At 41.2% G+C, this 20,254-nt stretch overlaps 1 protein-coding gene across 16 annotated transcripts in view; it reads right to left on the bottom strand.

Moving 5' to 3' along the window:
- PDE4D (phosphodiesterase 4D) overlaps positions 1–20,254 on the bottom strand; it is a 1,085,833-nt gene that overhangs the window by 181,202 nt on the left and 884,377 nt on the right. For 13 of the 16 annotated variants that reach the window (XM_039543145.1, XM_039543146.1, XM_039543150.1 and 10 more), the window contains one exon: positions 1,412–1,448. In XM_039543145.1, coding sequence (XP_039399079.1) covers positions 1,412–1,448 — 37 coding nt within the window. Of the gene's footprint in view, positions 1–1,411; positions 1,449–1,549; positions 1,934–2,013; positions 2,046–20,254 lie in introns of those variants that run through there. The other 3 variants (XM_039543156.1, XM_039543158.1, XM_039543157.1) reach the window with 3 other exon arrangements.

Here is a 20,254-nt window from a genome sequence, read left to right on the forward strand (position 1 = left end):
CACTGTTCACTTTCCTCACCCAGCAGTCTCCCTTCAGAGTTCTTTGGTCCTGCTTCCATTTGCAAGTATGAGCTTTTCCCTTCAACCTCCTTGTGTCTTTGCTCCATCATCTGCTCGAACCCCCTTCTAAATGCTACCAGAGTTTCCACCTGCATCTCCAATCCTCTTATCTTTTCTTCCATCAGCTCTATCATGCGACACTTCATGCAGACAAAACTCTTTTCAGGTACCCCCTCCAGGATCATGTACATACTGCAGTTTCCACATCCAGTCATTTTCATTGTGTCTTCCACTGCTTGGGTCACTACCATTGCTGCCTCTGTATCTGCCATAGCCTTCCCACCTAAGTCCTATTAGTCCAGGAAACACAAACCAAACCAAAACACCACCACCCACAGCAAAACAAACCCCCAGCAAGCACTACAACACTGCCAGAACATCCCTTCACTAGCCTGTCTGTTCCTCTGCCTTGTTCTCCTAGTCTTCCCCCCAAACTCCCCTTGCAAACTCCCACTCAAACTCCTCTGTTTACAGCTCTGTTTGCTGGCTCCTGTGCTGCATGCACAAACACCATGATAAAAAAATCTGGATGCTCAATCTGAAGGAGACATTGTTCTTACTTTATTCTACTATGCCTCACCCTTCCGCTCCTCTTTCATCTCCAAACACATACAGCTCCATGGGCTTAGTTCTACCTTTAGATACACAGAGGCACCTCTCAGTCACTTCAGTGAGAGATGCACACATCCACTTGAGAGGAAAATGTGGTCCCAAGAGTTCAGAAATTCACCTCTGAAATACTTAACTATTGATATATCATAAGACACCTATACTGTTAAAATGTATCCATGATTTATATTTGTTATAATTATATTTGAATTGATATTTTGTAAAACATCATAAAACCTGGTTACAAGAATCAAAACTAAATAATTAATATATGTGATTGTGTAAGTGAACATATTCTGTGGAGAATTATTATATATAAAAATACCTGCACATAAAGAGCTGAAAGTGGCTAGTAAACTGTGGATGACAGAGTACACTGACATTTTAACAGCAGGAGATCATAGTTTTGTCCTGTTGATGGAACAATAGCACTATGGCTTGATACAATAGTTGAGGAGAAATTAAACTAGGTTATTTTGTAGTTTATGTAACTGCTTTTTACTACACAATCAGGGGTAAACCAATAAAAAAGAGCTATAGGTAACATCTGTGGCAGAATCAGTTTGTTGACAATGTTTTTTCTTTTCCTTCCCCGAATCAAGCAAGAAATCTGATTTCAAGATAAGAGACAGGAAACAATGGGTGTGACCCTGGGGCCCTTCAAATGTAAACTGTAACATCACCTGAAAATTAGATTACTCATCTTATTACTTCATATGTATATATGGTGAGTTGTGCCTACCTGAGCAAATGGTGTCACAATCAAGTCATCTCCATGTCTGGAAAATAAACAAAATTATAAATTAGATGTTATTGATGACTATTCTCATTGAAGCTACTTTAAAAAAAATCAGGACATAAATTAAGGCTTATAAATTACTTTAGTTAACCTCAGTCTTATTCCTCAGCATCCATTCATCCCAGCTGCTTTAAAAATGTCTCTGAAAGGAAAACATTTAGCAGTTGTCCAATCGTGCGGTGTCTTTATGGGACCGCTGGAGAACCAGTTGATTTTTACGCTGCTTGTTGGACAGATGAACACAGACAGACAGACAGGATGAATCAGCAAAGATCACATTCCCAAACTTCCATTTCCACCCCCTTCTTTGAAACTAAATGGAATCTCTTTCATATAAGAGTTAACCAGGCATGCCTATGTGTCTGGTAGCACCCACAATTAGTTTTGGTGGAGGGACACAGCCCACCTAAATATTGAAAGTGATTTGCATTAAGTGTTACTAACGGATTATAATTTGTGAGCATTGGACAAGCTAGTAACTGCAAATGACTGGGGACTACATCACAGACTAATAAAAACCTAGTTAAACTTTTAAACTGACTCACATATCTGAAGTTATACGGGAGTGTTACTTAATGTGTGCTGTTGCTGTAGCAACCGCACCCACACCATGCTAGGTGATGTAGGCACAAGGTGTCATAATGATGTGTCTTAGTGGAGGAGGGAGGGAAAGGGGGTTATCATCTCTTCAGTAACGAAAACTTCTTGTTAGAGGAAACTGGGTTATGGTCTAAAGTAAATCCCACTTCCCTGATGAATAAAATGTCAAAATTACACATAAACTACCACATATAGTCATGGCCTGTGTGCGATATTTTGCATTTAGTTACCAGAGGTACTGAGTAACCACAGGGTGAAGAAACTTGGAGGGCTGATGTATACATACAGTTTATCCATTCTTTAATTACATTTTCAAAAAAACTGTGACTGATAATGAATATACTGTAATTAACTCATGACAGATATATACATAGTCCGATAAGTCATCATTTGAAATATTTTTCCCCAAATATGCTCCAATAACTATATATAAACTGCTGCGTGGTCTATGAACAATTTGTCCAACATTACATTTATGGAATAAGGGCTCTAATCCTAGTTACCTGGCATCCATGTTCTTTTCAGAAAAAATAATAATGCTAGTTTTATCCAACTAGCTGGAGCTAGGAGTTTCTAATTATTATTTTTAAAATAAGGCAAAGAGAACAGTCATTAAAAGCCAGAAAATGATTCACAAAGAAATAATTTAATAAGAATTTGTTTTTAATATGCCTGATTTATTGTGCAATAGATATGTCACACAGGTTATAGATTGCAGCTTTAGCACCTGAAATCATTCATCCAAAATTGTTACTGACCGTTTGTACTTTAATGTGCTTAAAATTTTAAACCTATTTTCAATAAGGGAGCTTTCCTTCCACTGGGAAAATGTAAGTATATATGAGAGAAAGAGGGAGTGTGTTTAAAAGGGGACTTTTCATATTAATAAAAAGGTCACTTCTAAGGAACTTTTATGATTAAAATAGAAATTTAACTGGCATTTGATTTGTTAGAAAGTGATTGTTATTATTTAGATAGTGCCCACAAGATAGCAGGTGATTTATAGGTGTTGCAACATCGTGGTCCCAAAAAGCTCTGAATATAAGCAGATAGGCCCAGATCAAATAGAAATTAGGAGCTCAAATACCTTTGAAGTTCTGAGACACTGCAACAAAGGATGGGGAATAGGATGAAAAAAAAATTAAGTGAGTGACCAGTGATGTCTAGCATACACTTTACTAGTTGCTTTTATTGTCATCACCTGTGTTAATATTTATGTGAATGGAAGAGTAGGTTTTAAGGGGGAAGCAGTGTGTATTTTAAGGGCGGGGAGGGTCTTGCAGAAGTAGGTGAAGGCATGGCTGACATGGTCAGGGAAGGAGCTGGCAAACCTCTTAAGGGGTCTAATTTATTTAACAAAAGGCCAAATGTGGTATGCAAACAAGACTTTACCCCAGCATCCTAGCTAGGGGCAAGTGGGGATGAGTTCACTCTAATCTGTCTGCCCTACCTAAGTCCATCCACTTCCTCTGTCTTAGGCTCTTTACCAGTAAGGCCCTCTTGACCTGGGATGAGCCCCTGGAGCCATGCATCTTGCCATCACCTGGAAGAGGGTTCCTTTTCTGGGTTCAAGGTCCCCACAGAGGTCAAACCATAGCAACTCTTCTATGAAACAGCATATAGTTCCTGTTGTTGTCTGATAATCAGACAGGTCTCCCTAAGGGCTTGGCACTCATAGCTCTTCCTTCCTTTTCAGAACATTCTGTGTCTTGGAGCACTCTTCTTAGGTTCCCTTTCCTGCTGAGCTCCCTAACCAACAGAGGCTGCCCTAGCTATAGGCAGACTTGGATGGAGATTTCTGTGATGGATGAGGCTGGCAGGATGGATGAAACCAGATGAGGTTCTGAAGAGCAGGATGGCACCAACTCATGGATGGAACCATCTGAGGTTCTGAAAAGCAGGAAATGGTTGCCAGCTGGGCTGCCAGGGAAGCACTCCCACCCCTTCCCCAGCTGCTCCTCACCCTGTGGATGGGCAAGATTGTAGCTGCGGCTCAAGGCTGCTCCTTGGCAGTACTTCAAGCATGGCTGTGGCTTTGGCCATAAGTGTCACTACCTGCCCGGCTCCATGTCAGCACTTAGCTCACACCTTCCACTCCACACCTGGCCTCCACAAGCCAGGCTACTCAGGCAGTCATTGGCGCCTGCCTTGGCCCCAGCTTCCACCCTGGACTTGCACTGCGGCTGGTCCTTCAACTCCAGTGTCCCCGGCTCCCAGCAAGCAGCTCATTCAGAATGGTGCAGGTGGCAGACTGTGGGGGAGCAGGTGTGGCTGCTGTGCTGCATGGCAGGTGCAGTCTGTGGGTGTGAAGAGCCAGGCAGGGGTGTGGACGGGGGTGCACAGGTGCTGGTAACTGGGCAGGTGGTGAGGGCCGGGGCCAGGCAGGGAACTGGGTGGTGCAGGGGCCAAGGTGTTGGGCTGAGCTGGGCGTGGGGCCAGGGTGAGGGTGCAGGGACCAGGGTGCACGGACCCCCCACTCTGTCCTGTGAAAAGGAGCTTGCCACCCCCTATGCAAGAGGGATCAGCTTCCCCAGTTCAGGTAGTTTTGTAGAGAGTGGGGGCACCACAGTGCCTGTTAACCGGGGCCCTATGGGCTGGGAGCTGCCCTTGTTGGTGCCCAGATCCTGTTATGGTTGAGCTGAGCAGTTCCAAGGGTGCTGAGCTGAGGCTTGCCCCGCTTTGAGGCTCAGGGAGCAGGTGTCAATCTGTCTGGATAGGACAACTGGGAAAGGCGGCCCCCACTGGGGAGCAAGTCTTGGCTGCTTGCAGGGCCTTTCATCCTGGCTTGGCTCAGTCCTTCCAGGTGTCAGACTGTTCCCATCCCACGGGGTCTGTCACTGGGCCCAGCAGCCTCTACAGCCCTAGGCCAGGGTCTGCCCTGACAGTTTCTGACCTAACTGCACAAGTTTCTTGGGGGCATTGCGGCAGCAGGGGAGGCTCTGAGGGTCTGTTACAAACTATTACGAGGCGAAGAGGTGAGCAGACTGTCTTGAAGAGCCTGTGCTAACCAGCTCTCCTGAGGAGTCCCTCTCCTCAGGCGCTCCCTGTCTTCTGGAACCTCCTAACTGAGCCCTCATAACCCTTTATTAGACCGAGGTGTTCCTTAGCTAATTAACTGCCACTAGGCAATTAAGTACTCACAGGTAGATCTGGGTTGGCTCATTCTCTTTAGCAGAGCCTGACACAGGTAGGCTGAATGCCTGACCCACTCAGAAGGCCAGTTACTCTGTGACAATCACCATCCTCTTAATAACAACCCTTAACATAGTTAAAGACTGTTGTCATGTCCCTGCTCAGTCTTCTTTTCTCAAGACTAAACATGCCCAGTCTTTCTCATTTCCATTCATTGTCTATGAGCTATGTAACGTTCTTTAGTGACAGAGCGAAACAACATTTCATAAGGATGCACTGTGGCAAGGTCTCTGCTTGTGAATCCCCCTTTTCCTTCGCTCCCCCACGCTACTATTTGGGATCTCTCTTGCAGGGCTACACTCTCGTCTATATCTATCCTACATACAGATGATGCTTCTCACACCTCCAGACTAGGGGAAGTCGTGTTATTTGCTGCTGTGGTAGAGCTCTGACCTTGCTCCCGTGGGTCCTGCGCTTCTAGGTGGTTTATGCTAGCCTCAGTGGCTCACTGTGACTCTCCACGTAGCCCTTCTCTCTCTAGGGCCAGGGTTACAGTCTACTGAGCCCTTTTCATCATAGGCTGCAAGGAGGTTGGTGAGAGAACTCCCACAGTCTCTGTTCAGCCTCCTGTCCTGACAGGTACCTGACTTCCCCTTCCAGGAGCTGTTCCTGTTGTGGTGGGTTGGGGGGAACCCGGGCCCGCCCTCTACTCTGGGTTCCAGCCCAGGGACCCTAATGGTAGCAGTTGGCAGCCAACCTTTCACTGCCAGAGTTGCTACATTTCCCTGGGCCACTTCCCCACAGCTCTCCTGCTTCTCCCTTCTTCACCCTTACCTTAGGGCTCCTTTAATGATGGTTTGAGGGTGTCTTCAGTAACCAGCCCTTCAGCTGCACTTCCTCTCCTCTGGCTCTCCTCTGCCTGACTGGAGTGAGCCCTTTTTATAGTATCAGCAGGGCCTTAATTAGAGTCAGGTGGTCACATTAACTGAATGGCCTCACCTGACTCGTTACAGGTTAATTAGAATCTGGTGTTCCCATTAGCCTGGAGTAGCCCCTGCTCTGGTCAGTCAGGGAACAGAAAACTGTTAATCCAGTGGCCAGTATATCTGCCTTCAGCTATTCTGCTGTACCCAACTGGCCTGGGTCTATCACACTGCATAATAGCTTGCTCACCTCCTCTTCAATAAAACCTTCTTGCTTGTTTGGCCTTTTAACTGTCTGTGCATCAGCTGGAATCCCTGAATTTTCAAGCAAGTCACTCTCCTGTCTGTCTGATGTTAATCCAATCTATCTGCCACTTGGGTCAAAAGCATATAAACAGCTGCGCATGTCCATAAAAATAAGCCCAAGCAGCATGTTTTTTGAAGGGTCTGATCCTCAGTGGGACCCGGTCACTGGGTGCAGAGGCCCTATCATAAAATCAATGTCTAAGGAGTTCTTATTAATCTATCCTGATCCCCACCCTTGGTGAAGCTGAGTCATGGAAACAAAAGAGTTAGTTATAAAAGTTATCTAAGGTAGTGGTGAGTGGTCAGTAATGTCCCCAACATTTCAAGTCACTGCTGCCTCTACCCAAAATTGGAAGGGGAATTAGGAGATGCATCCTCTTCCTACTGCCAAAAGCTCCAGTCCTCTCATGGGTAAGGCTAAGATTTTGTCATGTTTAATTTTAGTAAAAGCCATGGACAGGTCTCAGGCAATAAACAAAAATTCACAGAAGCCATGACCTGTCTGTGACTTTTGCTGCTGTGGCTCCATGGTTTCCCCCACCACCATGGTGGCTGGGAGCTGTGGGGTTCCCCCTCCAACCACGGCGGCTGGAAGTGACCATATTTCCCAAAGAGAATACGGGACACCCCAGCTGTTTGCCCGAGGCGTCCCCCTCCCCTTGTGCAAGGCTGTTGATGGAACTTTGCCCGGTGGTTCCTGTCACTTGTCGCTGCTGTTGCCGGAACCCTGCGAGGGCCCCACTGGCTGTCACCTCCAACCCCTGGGGCTGCAGCAGAAATTGTCAGGGAGGTCTCTGGAAGTAATGGATTCCGTGATTTCCATGACCTCCATGACATAAATGTAGCCTTACTCATGGGTAACAAATATTCTGAGTGCCTCCCATACCTTACAAGTGGAAAATACTTCAAATTTCTACTACTCAACTACCAAAATTCCGGGCTTCCCAAACTACCACCTGTCTTCCATAATGTAGTTATGAGCTGTCAATATAAAAATCAGCAACACATGAAAAATTTCAGGGCAGCTCAAAATACATAATCTTTGAAGTGTGGGGCTGCAAGGGATCTCAAGAGACCATCAAGTCCAGGTACCGAGGTAGGAACAAGTAAACCTAGACCATCCCTGACAGGTATTTGTCCAACCTGTTCTTAAAAATTTCTAGTGATGGGGATTCCACAACTTCCCTTGGAAGCTTGTTCCAGTGTTTAACTACTTTTATAAAGTTTTTCCAAATATCTAAACTTAGTCTCCCTTGCTGCAGATGTAGCTTATTTGTTGTCCCACCTTCAGCGGACATAGAGGACAACTGATCACTATTCTTCTAACATATTTGAAAACTGTTATCAGGTGTCCTCTCACTCTTTTTTTCTCAAGAATAAACATGCCCAGTTTTTTTAACCTTTCTTCATAAGTCAGGTTCTTTCAACCTTTTATCATTTTTGTTGTTGTTCTCTGAATTTGTCCACATCTTTCCTAAAGTGTGTCACCGAGAATTGGACACAGTACTCCTGCTGAGGCCCCACCAGTGCCTAGCAGAGTGGGACAGTTACCTCCCAGGTCTTAAATATGATGCTCCTGTTATTACATCCCAGAATGAGGTTAACTTTTTTGTAATTGCATCACATATTCAGCTCATATTTAATTTGTGATCCACTACAACTCCCAGATCCTTTTCTGCAGTATTACCATCTAACCAGTTATTCCCCATTTTGTGGTCGTGCATTTGATTTTTTCCTCCCTGCGTGTAGTACTTTGTTGATTTCAGATCAATTATCCAATTTGTCAAGGTTCTTTGGCATTCTAATCCTGTCCTCCAAAGTGCAAACAACCTCAACTCCATTGGCAAATTTTACAAGTGTACTCTCCACTCTGTTATCCAAGTCATTAATGAAAATATTGAACAATACCAGACCCAGGACTGATCCCCGTGAGACTTCACTAGACACACCCTCCCATTTTGACAGCAAACCATTGATCAGCTACTCTTTAAGTATTGTCTTTCAACCAGTTGTACACCCACCTTATAGTAATTTCATCTAGATTGCATTTCCCTAGATTGCTTATCAGAATGTCTTGTGGGACTGTGTCAAAAGCCTTGTTAAAATCAAGATATATCACGTCTACTGCTTCTCCCCATCTCCTATGCTAGTAGCCCTGTCAGAAAAGGAAGTACTGCATCCTTTCATGTATCATAAAGTCTCCTTTTTACTAAAAATTATTAAAAAAAATAGGAGCACAGGTGAGGGAATCCCACTCCCAGAGCATTCCAAGTACTTCCTAGAATCCAATGAGACCTCCGGCATAGATGTACTCAAGGGATTGGACTGTAACATGGTTTGGAGTCAATAGGGGGTTAAACTAAAGACGGCCCTTTCATGGCATTGTCTGGTCTGCTGGAAAGGCACCTGGATCTCTCATGAAGGTTAACCCTGCCTCAGGAAGCATTAGCTACTGCAGCATCCCCTGCACTATTGTTATGACTCAGTTGCAGAGGACTCAGCCAATCACAGCAAGTCATGCTGCCAGGTGGCAGCAGGGGCTGGAGCAGCAGCAGCAGCATAGAAATGCAGCCCCTCATGCACTATCTACTGTGCAATGCTGCTGGAGCTTCTTTTTCATACAGATCTTCAGACTTTGTGGGATTCAAAAGCTGTGCTTCCTGCTCATTCCATGCCCCATCCCTCTCCTCCCAAAGGAACAAATGCCAGCGTATTTGAGAATTTGAATACTTTTTCCATGAGAGAGGATGATTTAGCCTTCTCCGGTGGTGGGGTTTTTTGTTTTTACTTCCTTCTACTATTTGAGTTCTTGATGCATTGTATTTCACTCAGCTGTGGAGGAATGCGGCAGCACTTTGCTCTTTAGAGTCGACATTATTACATATTCGTTTAATCAACTAAAACTAATCAGGTATTTAATTTTCACATTTCAAAAGCTCCTTCAGTTAAGTATTGCAATTATTTTGATAAAAGTGTATTACTGAGAGCTCAAGTACCAAAGCTTGCACAAAGCAAAGTAATCTACTAGCACACTGTGGGCCAGACCCACTGACAGAAAAATCAGCCTGTGTTGTGGGCAACCCCTCAATCCCCCATTCTGCCAGGGACCTGGATCTGGCTAGGCTTGTCCACAAAATGGGCAGGAATGGCCAGAGAAAGGGTGTCTCTAAAGCACCAGGGAGATGAAGTGATTAATTACAGCATCTCTCTCTTGGGAGTGGGCAATGATATCACATGTTGGTCATACCACAGGGGTGAATCTTTACGTGAGTACAAGTTGCCCTCCATTCCATATGTGGGGGATGACTCAAGCCCTGTATCTTTGGATCTCATCTTAACAAAAATTAGGAAGTCAAACAAAACAAACAAAGATCCTTTTCATGCAAAACTGCAAAGCATATATGATTTCCTATTGACCTACAGGGTACTGCTGTGTATTAAAACACAACAACCTACAGTTATCCTGCTGTTTCCCTTTCAGGTGGTATGGAGGCTGGTAGCGGAAACTGTCAGAATTCTGGTTAGCCTGGTGTCCCTCATCTATTTCCAGAAAGCAGAAAGAAGAAACGTAAGCCATGTAGAGTACAACACAAGCTTCTAAACGTAGACAAGGTTGTTAACCTTTAAGGCTGGGAGAAATGGTTCGGGTCACTATTAGCATGACACAATTCAGAAGAATCCATGTTTACTCACTGGGATATCGGTATCTATCTGTTAATCTCTTTCTATGGAAGTCAGATATGAAAGTAGGTATGTAAAGAATAATTTTCTACTAGCACCAGAAATTTGAAAATATTAGCTTAATTTGAAAAAAGACTATTCACAGAATAATTACTAGCAGGTGACTGTGAACTTCACAAAACATGGGAAAAAATTTGCAAAACCAGAATTGAACAATTTTCATACACTTCCATTTATTTCTCATAATTTAGATTTTTGCATGCAAAAAGGTGTGGTGGCAAATTTTGCAAAAGCCACTGACGGAGCACTTGGATACATTTAATAATAATTATAATTGAATTTGAAAAGTGTCTCCATGCTGAGGTATTCAGGGTGGTCAACATTTACTAAAATTTAGTGGCAAAAAACTACATTAAGGTAAAAAGTTAAGGTTGCTTGATGGTATGTCGTCCCTGTGCAGAATGTTAACCTGAGCAAAACTTAAACTCCTGAAAACCAGGAAATTCAGTTACAGTTGTCCATAAAATCTTAACTCTGCCTTATTTTAGCAATGCCCTGGTACACGTCATTAACACACATAACTCTACTCTGCCAACCCCACAGTCACTGAAATGTACAAGCTCTTCACCCCCTTTTACAACCTATTCACTCTCACCCACAGGTTTCCATCTAACACTACTCAAGGACAAAATGGGGAAAAAAATGTTCTCCACGGCACACCACCTTCCCTCTGTTCCTCTGGAGCTGGCAATAGTCAATGGAATTATTTACATCACTCCAGGAGCAGTCATTGTGTTAGGCGTACCCATGTTAGGCACACCAAATTTCAAAGCCATCTGAATAACCATTCAGATGTTAGAGCACTTAGAGTTGAGCTTTAAAGCATATAAAATGGTGGGAATTGGAACCCTCTAGCCATTTTTCTTTATTGGTGCAGAAAGAATGTACAGAATGTACATTTTCTTAAATATTGTTTTCAATTAGGGTCTCCCGAAGATTTAGTGGGTGCTGTGCATTGCCTTAGGTAAAACTCAACAGACAAACTATTTTGACCTACATCAATAGTTTGATCTCTAGCTCTGGGCAAACAAGGTGCCTAGAAACTTTTTGTAAAATGGCTATTTTGGGGCAGCTTATATCTTTGCAGCCTCTTGGTCAAATTATCTCAAAATTAGGGCACTAAACCCTACCCTGCATCCGACTGAGGCACACCAAATTTCAAAGGAATCCAACTAAGCCTGTTTTTATGGAGGTCCTAGAATAGTCAACCTTTAAACAGAAGTTGTGACTCAACCTGAACTATAGTGGCACTGCCACCCTACTATAATATAGAATAATTACAGACATAGTGAAACAGAAAAAAGAAACCCAGACAAACTATTCTATAAAACCAAGTAATGTAGAATTGTTTAACAAAATGAGCATAAGAAAATTGGATGCATACAGGACTGACAGAATACAACTGGAAAAAAATAGTGTTTTCAGATTATTTTTACAATGGTGTGATATAGGTCAAGATAGACATTCATAAGGTGAGAGTCTCACATATACCCTTGGGACCACCACAGCAGTTAAAATGTCATCCTCCTGAAATATGAGTGTGAGCCTGCCAGGATGGAACTCCTGAGGAGGTGTCATGAATGAGGTCTCACTTCATTAAAGGCTGTTACCACCGAAGGGGCCAGAATAAAATTGATTCACCATCCTACAGACAGATAACATAAAGAACACAAGATGGCATAATATGCAATGATAACAGCTCAATCCTGTGAGTAGACAGGCTCTTGTATTTTGTACAGTTTCAAGTGGTGGAGAAGACCTGCTGAGAGCCCTAGCTAAGGGTACATCTAGACTATGAGTTAGGGGTTTGATTCCCATATCCCATAGGCATACTCGTGCAGCTCTCATCTACTCATTTAGATATGATCAGGCCATGAGCTTTCATGCAGACAGTGAACAGTCTGGGGGATGGAACTTTGAGGGAAAATCACATATTACTTCCTTCAGTGATTTGAACACACACATAAGAAAGAATATAGTAAGTAACAATATTGGCCCACATTTTCAAATATGTGAGTGCAAACAGGTGGGTTTGGAAATGTGGCTTCTAATGTATCCAGTTAAAATCCCAGTTAATTTTCACAAATGTATACAATATATGGTGAGATAATACATTAAGAGCATCTTGAAATTCTATATCCCTTTAAAGCAGAGTATTACACTGGTATACAGCTGAAACACCCAGTTATCTCCCCAGGGTTTGTACTGGATGAGAAGGCCAAGCAGCCAGCTGGCATTCTCTTCATGGTGCTCTATGGCTGGAAAATACTTTCATAAAAGGGTGGAGCCAGGCAGTAGGCTTTGAAAAGGCTGTGCTCAATGTTATTAACCTTGGGGAACTGGCATCCTTTGACTGTGCTCTGGGGCTGGGAACTTAGACTGCTGGATAAATGGGGTGACAGGCTGATAAAATTGGCCAATTTTTAAATGCTGCATATCACTGTAAGGTATCTTTCAGCATATGTTTCTTGTATTAAAATTTATCAAACAACAAAATATAGGGAAAAATGTCATTTGCCCTGTAGATGTGCTTGGACTCTGAGCTTATACTGTTTACACACAAAAAATTGCACAATATATGAAAGGCCACTACTGAATATTATTATAGTCTTCAGGATGAACCAAAAAAAATCTCTTACAACCCCATCCTCACTGTGTACTTCTATATTTGGATTAAACATGACATCCACCCACCTCTCTTTATGAGACTGGTTCGGACATGGTATGAAGCCTGTGGATGCAGGGTTAGAGAAGACAGTCTGTAAGCCCTACGGTTTTGTTGTGCATATACACCAGATAATAACAGTAGCAAGAACAAAACCCATGAGTACTGCACGTGAAGTAACATTGCTTGAGTACCCCATGCCTAGACTTTGTGATGTCTGCTCTGTTAAAACCTTATAGGACTTGATGAAGCCTTTGGAAAGAACTATACATGTATGATCGGCATGGTCTAGCGAAATACCGACTACTCAGGATCAGGTTCTAGCTACAATGATGGTCAAAACTGGAATCTGAGTCCAAACTGTGTTATGATATCACAATGTAAACTGAATTATCACATAATGATGCCATTCCAGCAGAGTCTGAGCTCAAAGGATAGAGAGCAGAAAAAAGGGTGGGCTTCTCCGTGTGCCTGGCACTATCATGCCATCTGCACTTGGGGAATGACCCGACTGAGTCTCAGATTTATGTGCTGGCTTCAAAATTCTAATTTTACTGAGCTCACAGTGCTTTGGGTGACTATATCAGAGGTGTACAGAATTTAATTCATATAGGCTTTTTCCCTTCCCCCCTTTTTAACCATTTCCTTAACTTTGGTAGTCAAGAAAAAGTACATGAATATAAAATAGGTAGGTTCAAAGGAAACAAACCAAAGGACATACCATTTCAGACTTTTCATCTTTTAGAGAATGAATTCCAGGGTTAATACAAAACTATTGTCGATGCAAGCACGCAAGAAGCTTTTTGTGCCCTAAGGGATGAAATATGAACTAATGTTTCGTCTGGATTGATAGTAAAGTTAACTCAGTCCCTGTGCATATCAGGTGACCACTGAGCTGGAAGCTGGACAAAGATGTTTCCCAATGTGCATTAAGTTTTCAGTTTTAAGAGGGCTATCTCTCCACCCTGCTCCACCCTGAGGCTGTGCACTCACACACACCTCCCATTATTGCATTAGCAGGAGCTATGCAGCAAGCCAGGAGATGACTGTTATGATTAATTGAACTCTCAATTTAGAATCTTTTTATTGTAACATGCTTCCTGCAACAGCATTAATTTTGTCTGAAGAGAAGGTTTAGGAACTCAGTTTCCTTTGCTAAGTATAGTATTAGTAAGTAACTTGTTTTAAACATTTAATATTTCCACAACAAAAGAAGAACAGACTCTTTAAAACTATTAAAGGAAGAAGTAGTGTGTTTTGCACTAAAGAATTCTATTTGGAAAACAAATACGTTTTAGTGTTAAGCAATACTACCAGTGATGGTTCTGCATTTTTAATAATATAAAATGAATTCTACTTGTATGTCATAAAGAAAAATATCCAGTATTATATGGTATTGTAAAGACAAGTGAGCAAGACTTAGGGGATCCTGGATTCAAATGCATGAAAAAAAATCCCATGGTCATAAAGAAACACACCCTTTTCTTGCTCAAAAACTAACTGATTGCATAGTCAACAAAGGGAATTAACTCAGCCTTATTTCACAAACCTGTTTGAAAAGGGGATCGTAGTGAGTACTTTGCCTTTGACACCCTGTGAATTTCTGTAAAATATTGCAAGCAATTGGAAATGGCATAGTACTCAGGCACTGGTCTTCATTTTAATTAACTTTTCTGTTATCCTTTGTTTATAACTTTTTAAAAATGGGTTATCAGGATTTCTTTAAAATATGGTGTCAAAGTCTAGAGAAAGTTTGAAGCTTAAAGGCGTATCCAATTTAAATATAAAATCTTAAAAACAAAAAAACTGTGTTGCATCTTTTTCTTAAAAGGATATAAATACTTTTCTCTTGCTTTAATAAATAAAATATGCCCGTTTTACTGAAATTCTCCAGAAAAACACTCACATCTGAGTTGAAATTAATCAAATTGATCAAAAGAAAACATATATAGTAGTGGGAATGAAACTTGAGGTTCAGAATGGAATGGTTCTTTTCATCCCTTGTACATATTTATGTCACTCATTCTGAGAGAAGAATCAGGAAATCTGCAGTCGAAATTCCTCAGAATCTAAGGAAGCCAATAGTTGTTTCTAATTTTGTTAAAATATAGTGCTAATTCAATTTTTTAATAACTCTGTATTTTTTCCTCTCCTTGAATTTTACAAAGACCTTAAAATTGAAATTTTTTTGCAGATTATCTTTAAGGAAAATGCTTTTCTTGCATACCCTAAGAACTGACATCATGTTTACTTGCAGTGTATTATTATAAGAGGTAGATTTCAAGTTCTTTCTAGCTCAGAAATATGAGTATAGGCTGTATCATGGGGTAATTTGGCTTTCTGTTCTTGAAAACAATATATAGTTAATTTTTTTAATAGTAAAGGCCCAGATGAAGCTTATATAGTGGCTCAACTGGTTAGCCAACTTTTAATTGTCACTAAGCTTCAAGGAGCTCTCCCTTCATGGGCTTAAACTTGCACTCAATGCAAGTTCTATCTGAACAAATAGTGCAGGATTAAGAACATTTATCTGTGTTTACCTGAAAATGTCCTTTCCTTGAGTAATAAGATGCATAGTTCCACTACAATGGGTATTTCAGCCTGTTTGTAACTTCAGGGCAAACCCAGACCTGTCAGTCATAGGCAGTAAGCGAAAGCCCCACCACCTGAAGTTCTCTCCACTTCAGTCAACTTCCATATCCAATCTACTTTCCTAAATTACAGATTGTGTAAACTATACTTTGGGGGATGAGTGGGGGGAAACACAGTGTTTTCTCCTACTGTGGAACATGGGGATAATTAATCCTGAAAAAATAAACCCAAATATTTGGATATCATTTTCCATCTCTGTCAGATGACAGAAAGACCCTTTTATTTCCAAGGTTGTGAGGATTTTCTGTCTAAGTTAAAGATACAACACTGGGTGTCACCAGACAAAGCACCCAACTTCAAAAACTCAAGTCGTGGAGATAAACAGCTAATGAGAACATCGCTTTAATAGAAAAAAGTATAGTCGCAGTTTCAACAGGAATTAACTGTATGATCCTTGCAAGGACCAGAATGAGGACCTTGTCAGAGTAGAATAAGGATAGTCTCTCTAAAAAAGCACTTAATGTCAGGATTTGTGGAAAATTCTCTTTTCCCAAACACATGGAGAACATGAGACTCTGCAGCATAGACACTCTTCTACAGCTGCATGAAGGCCTGACTGCACTTAGTCCTATGCTCCACTCCCTTTAATATGGTAGTTAAAACATGGACCTTGCACCAGCTAATAGAATAAGTTCTGTTTGTTGACTTCTTTCTAGGATCCATGAAAGTATTAATCACACCATCTGACTATCCATTTTTGAATCTGGATGGAGAATTGGTCCTGGATGGAGAACTGGTCTTTGCACTAGCAGATTTCCTCTATGAATTAGAGACGTTGGGAGGTCCACCGCTAGGTTAATGAGTAATGTGAACCAGAGCATCTTAAGTCAGAAGGCATAAATAGTATCACTGCTGCTTTCTCTTTCCTAGCTTTTGAATGATTCTGGGGAGCAGTGGAAAGGCATATAGAACACACCTTGGCCAGTTCTCCAAGAAAATATCTGTCACCTCACATCCTAAGTCCTCACATGAGAGGAGGCTATGGGTGTTTTATTGCTGCTTCCAAATGCAAACAGGTCAATCACTGGACTGCCATGCTAAAAATGAGTGAGGATACTTGCAAGTGGATTCTTCGACGAGAAGATGCCAGTTAGACAGTTTGATGTTTTAGGAAGATATCTAATATATTACATTTACTATTTAGCTAACAGTTATTCAGATCATGAGGAGGTGCAGAAAGCAATAAGAAATAAGAGAGAATCCAGAAAAGGTGACGGAAAATAACCATTTGGAAAAAGCAATTGCCATCTATATAGCCTCCAAGTGAGCAGCATAGCAAGCAATCAGAAAGATGAAAAGCCTAGCTTTAGAGAAACCGCATAATGAGTTGAATAACGGCCCTCAACTTGCTCAGAGGGAAATACATGCAATTGTGTAGACAAGAAACAAAAGAAAGATGGTGTGAGCACATTATTCATAAATGATGCAGGAGGCAGACTGCTTGTGACAGGACACACGGTATGTAACCAATGTTGAGAATACTATAAGTGTCTACTTAATAAGGAGAACCCTTTATATGCTACAATACTATCATGTGAACCAATAATTACACGTGTTGATGACCTGTGAGAGGCAGATGTCAAAGCTGCCCTGCTGAAGATGGCACCCAGAAAAGAAGCAGGTCCGGATGAAGTCACAGCAGAAATAATCCAAGATTTTAAATAAGTTGGTGCACACTGTCTTACACATGTCCTGCACAGTTTGAAAAAAGAAGAAAATCCCAAGAGAATGGAGAAAATCCATACTGGTATTAATTTACAAATGAGGAGGTGACATACCGATTTGGTTGAAGTACCAAGGAATTAAGCTACTGCCCCAATGCATAAAACTGCTAGAGAATATCAAGTACTAGAGCCCATTTTAGGAAAAGAGTAGTTTGGTTTTAGAAAAGAAAGGGGGATGATAGAAGGTCTGTTCATCATTAGACAGTTAGTGGAAAAGAAGCTGGAGGGAAATGACCACAGCTGGGGTTTTCTCTCTTTGGAGAAATCACTCAACATATTTCTAAGAGACTGCTGGTGCCTCTATAATGATTCTATGGGGTACCAGAGGACCTTGTCCTGCTGGTGTCCAGGTTTAAACAAATTTGTTGATTAATAATTTGTTCCAGTATCTTTGTTCAGTATCCAAGTTAGGCTTACTGGTCTATAATTCCCCAGCTCTTCTTTTACTCCTTTTTTAAGATAGGTGCTATGTTTCCCTACTCCAGTAATCTGGTACTTTAGCAATCCTCCATGAGTTCTCATGATTCAGAGATTGCTTTGCCTAGTTCCTTACATACGCTAGGGTGATATTTCATCCAGCCCTTATGACTTGAATATATCTAACTTATTCTTTAACCTGTTGTTTTTCTGTTCTGGCCTGAGATCCTTCTTCCTTATTAATATTAATTGTGTAAAGCACCTGGTCACAACCAACTTTTTTAGTGAAGAGTGAATTAAAAAAGGCATTAAACTTTAGCCTTCTCTGTGTCACCCATTATTTGCTCTCCTTCCCCATTAAGTAATGAAACCACACATTATTTCATTATTGTCTTACTTTAGAAATATTTATAGAACCACTTCCTATTGCTTTTTATGCCCTTGCTTGTTGTAACTCATTTTGTCCCTTAACCTGTCTGATTTTGTCCTACATGTGCTGTTCTTCTACACTCTTTCTTAGCAATGTGCCTTAGTTTCCACTTTTGGTATGGCTTTCCTTTTGACTTTCAAGAGCTCCTGATGCAGCCCTATAGGTCTATTCCTATTCTTCCTGTCGTTCCTCCACATTGTGATACTTTGCTGCTCTGCCTTTCCTCTCTCATTCAATATCAAAATTCTGACTCCCACTTCTGACTGGCCAGTAATGCCAGCCTCCTTCACCCACTTGCTAAATTTTCAAACATGCACCTTTGTTCTTTCTCCCAGGCTGCCTCTCATACTTCAGAGGTTTTCCCTGTAAACATCCACAAAGTTACCTCCTCATTCTCCTTCAAATCTCTCCTTAAAATCTCAGTTGCTGTGATGCCTATAAAAAACTTGACAATATTTAGGCTGCTGGTGTGCTGAAATCACTGCCCATCATGCTGACCAATAAAATCTCATTGTTTCCTTATACTCCCCCATCTATCTGTCTGTATCCATCTGTTGTCTGCTGTCTTATATGTTGTCTCTTATCTGTATGTCTTGTAAGCTCTTTGGAGGACGGAACATCTTTTGTTCCGTGTTTTTACAGGGTCTAGCACAATGGGGTCCTGATCCATGACTGGGGCTCCTAACCACTGCGATAATCCAAAATAATTAATTAAATAATAAGCTATCATAGGCTATCAATAGGCAATCATTACTGCCATCTACTGGCTATATTTACTCATAACCCTACACATTTGTGCTTCACGTTAATATTTCTTTACTGTTTTTTCTGTCGCCTGCAACCCCTGAAATCCAAAGTGCTATCTTAAAAACCCCAATTTATGTTGATGTGTAATGGAAATCAGACATCTCTAAATTTTTTAAAACCAATATATTATTGCCCTCCAAGTCCATATGTACATTTTGTGAATTACGTAAAGCTAGAGTTAACGCACTATTGAGGTTGAGAAATCAAGCACTCAAGAGTCAGAGTTTCTCGGATTTTCTCCTATAATATTAATCCCGTTAAATTGCATATCCTATATATTTTGTGATTATGCATTAACAACACAGAAAGAAACATTAATGTTTCTATTTAACCAAAACTCAAGAATATAAACAAATTGCAAAATGGCAAAGTAAATAATATGGCAACAACCGTTACCTTAACTTTTGGAATTTCCAGACTTTGCATGCTTGATTTCTTGACTTTTATGATGCTAGTGTTAGAAGTTTGCATTTTTTCCTCCTCTAATCCATCTTTTTCCCCTTTACCTTTTTCTTTTAAGGAAGAAAGAAAAAAAATGCCCTTTGCTGAAAGGAGCTTACAGGCTTGTGAGGGCCTCCATATCCCTTGAGCTAGAGCTGTTCATCTTGAAGACTCATAAAACAACTGATTTTGCCAGAATCCTTCTGAATGTACCCCTGCCTTGATCCTAACCATTAACATCTAGGGAAACTGAGGAAAATGCCCAAGTTTATTCTCAACTGTTAGGAGGGTCCATAGGATGAAAATGATCTCAGAGGTATCTAAACTTCACAGATCAAAAGTCAACACACTAAATGTGACCAAAAAGCAAATTGCAATTTGGAATTCCATGTGGAATTTGCTATGTTCTTTGATTAGATATTCAGTGTACAAAAAGCATCCAAGCAAGTAAGCTTTGCCATGAAAGTCTTCATCTGTAATGTGTTTGGGGGCTCAGAAAATGGTAAGAGTCAGAGCACAGTATGGAAGCTCACATTAATTCAGCAACATCTCACAATTATTGAGTAAGAAGAGACTTGCCAGTGATCCTGATTTAAAATCAAGAGACCAATTGGGTTTATGACTACTTGCAAGAAAAGCTTGGTAATAAACATAATAATTGGCATCATTTTGCAGAACAAAGAGGATTAAAAATAGGCTTGGATATATCATTATACTCCTGCTATTACTATTATTTCTTGACTCATATTTACTTGTTTTAAAGCACTTCTGGAATCCTGTGCCAGGTCTTCTTAGACCTCCCCCCACCTTTGACTAAATAACCAAAATGCTGCGCAGCCTTTACATTCAGAACCACCACGGAACTGAAAATAAGATTTGTGATCTTGTTTGTCAAAGATCATTGTTGTGTTAATGTTAACTGCTGGGCTACACATTGCTCACATCTGG

This window comes from Mauremys reevesii, linkage group 6 (genome assembly GCF_016161935.1).
Source record: "Mauremys reevesii isolate NIE-2019 linkage group 6, ASM1616193v1, whole genome shotgun sequence".
Lineage (NCBI taxonomy): Eukaryota > Metazoa > Chordata > Testudines > Geoemydidae > Mauremys > Mauremys reevesii.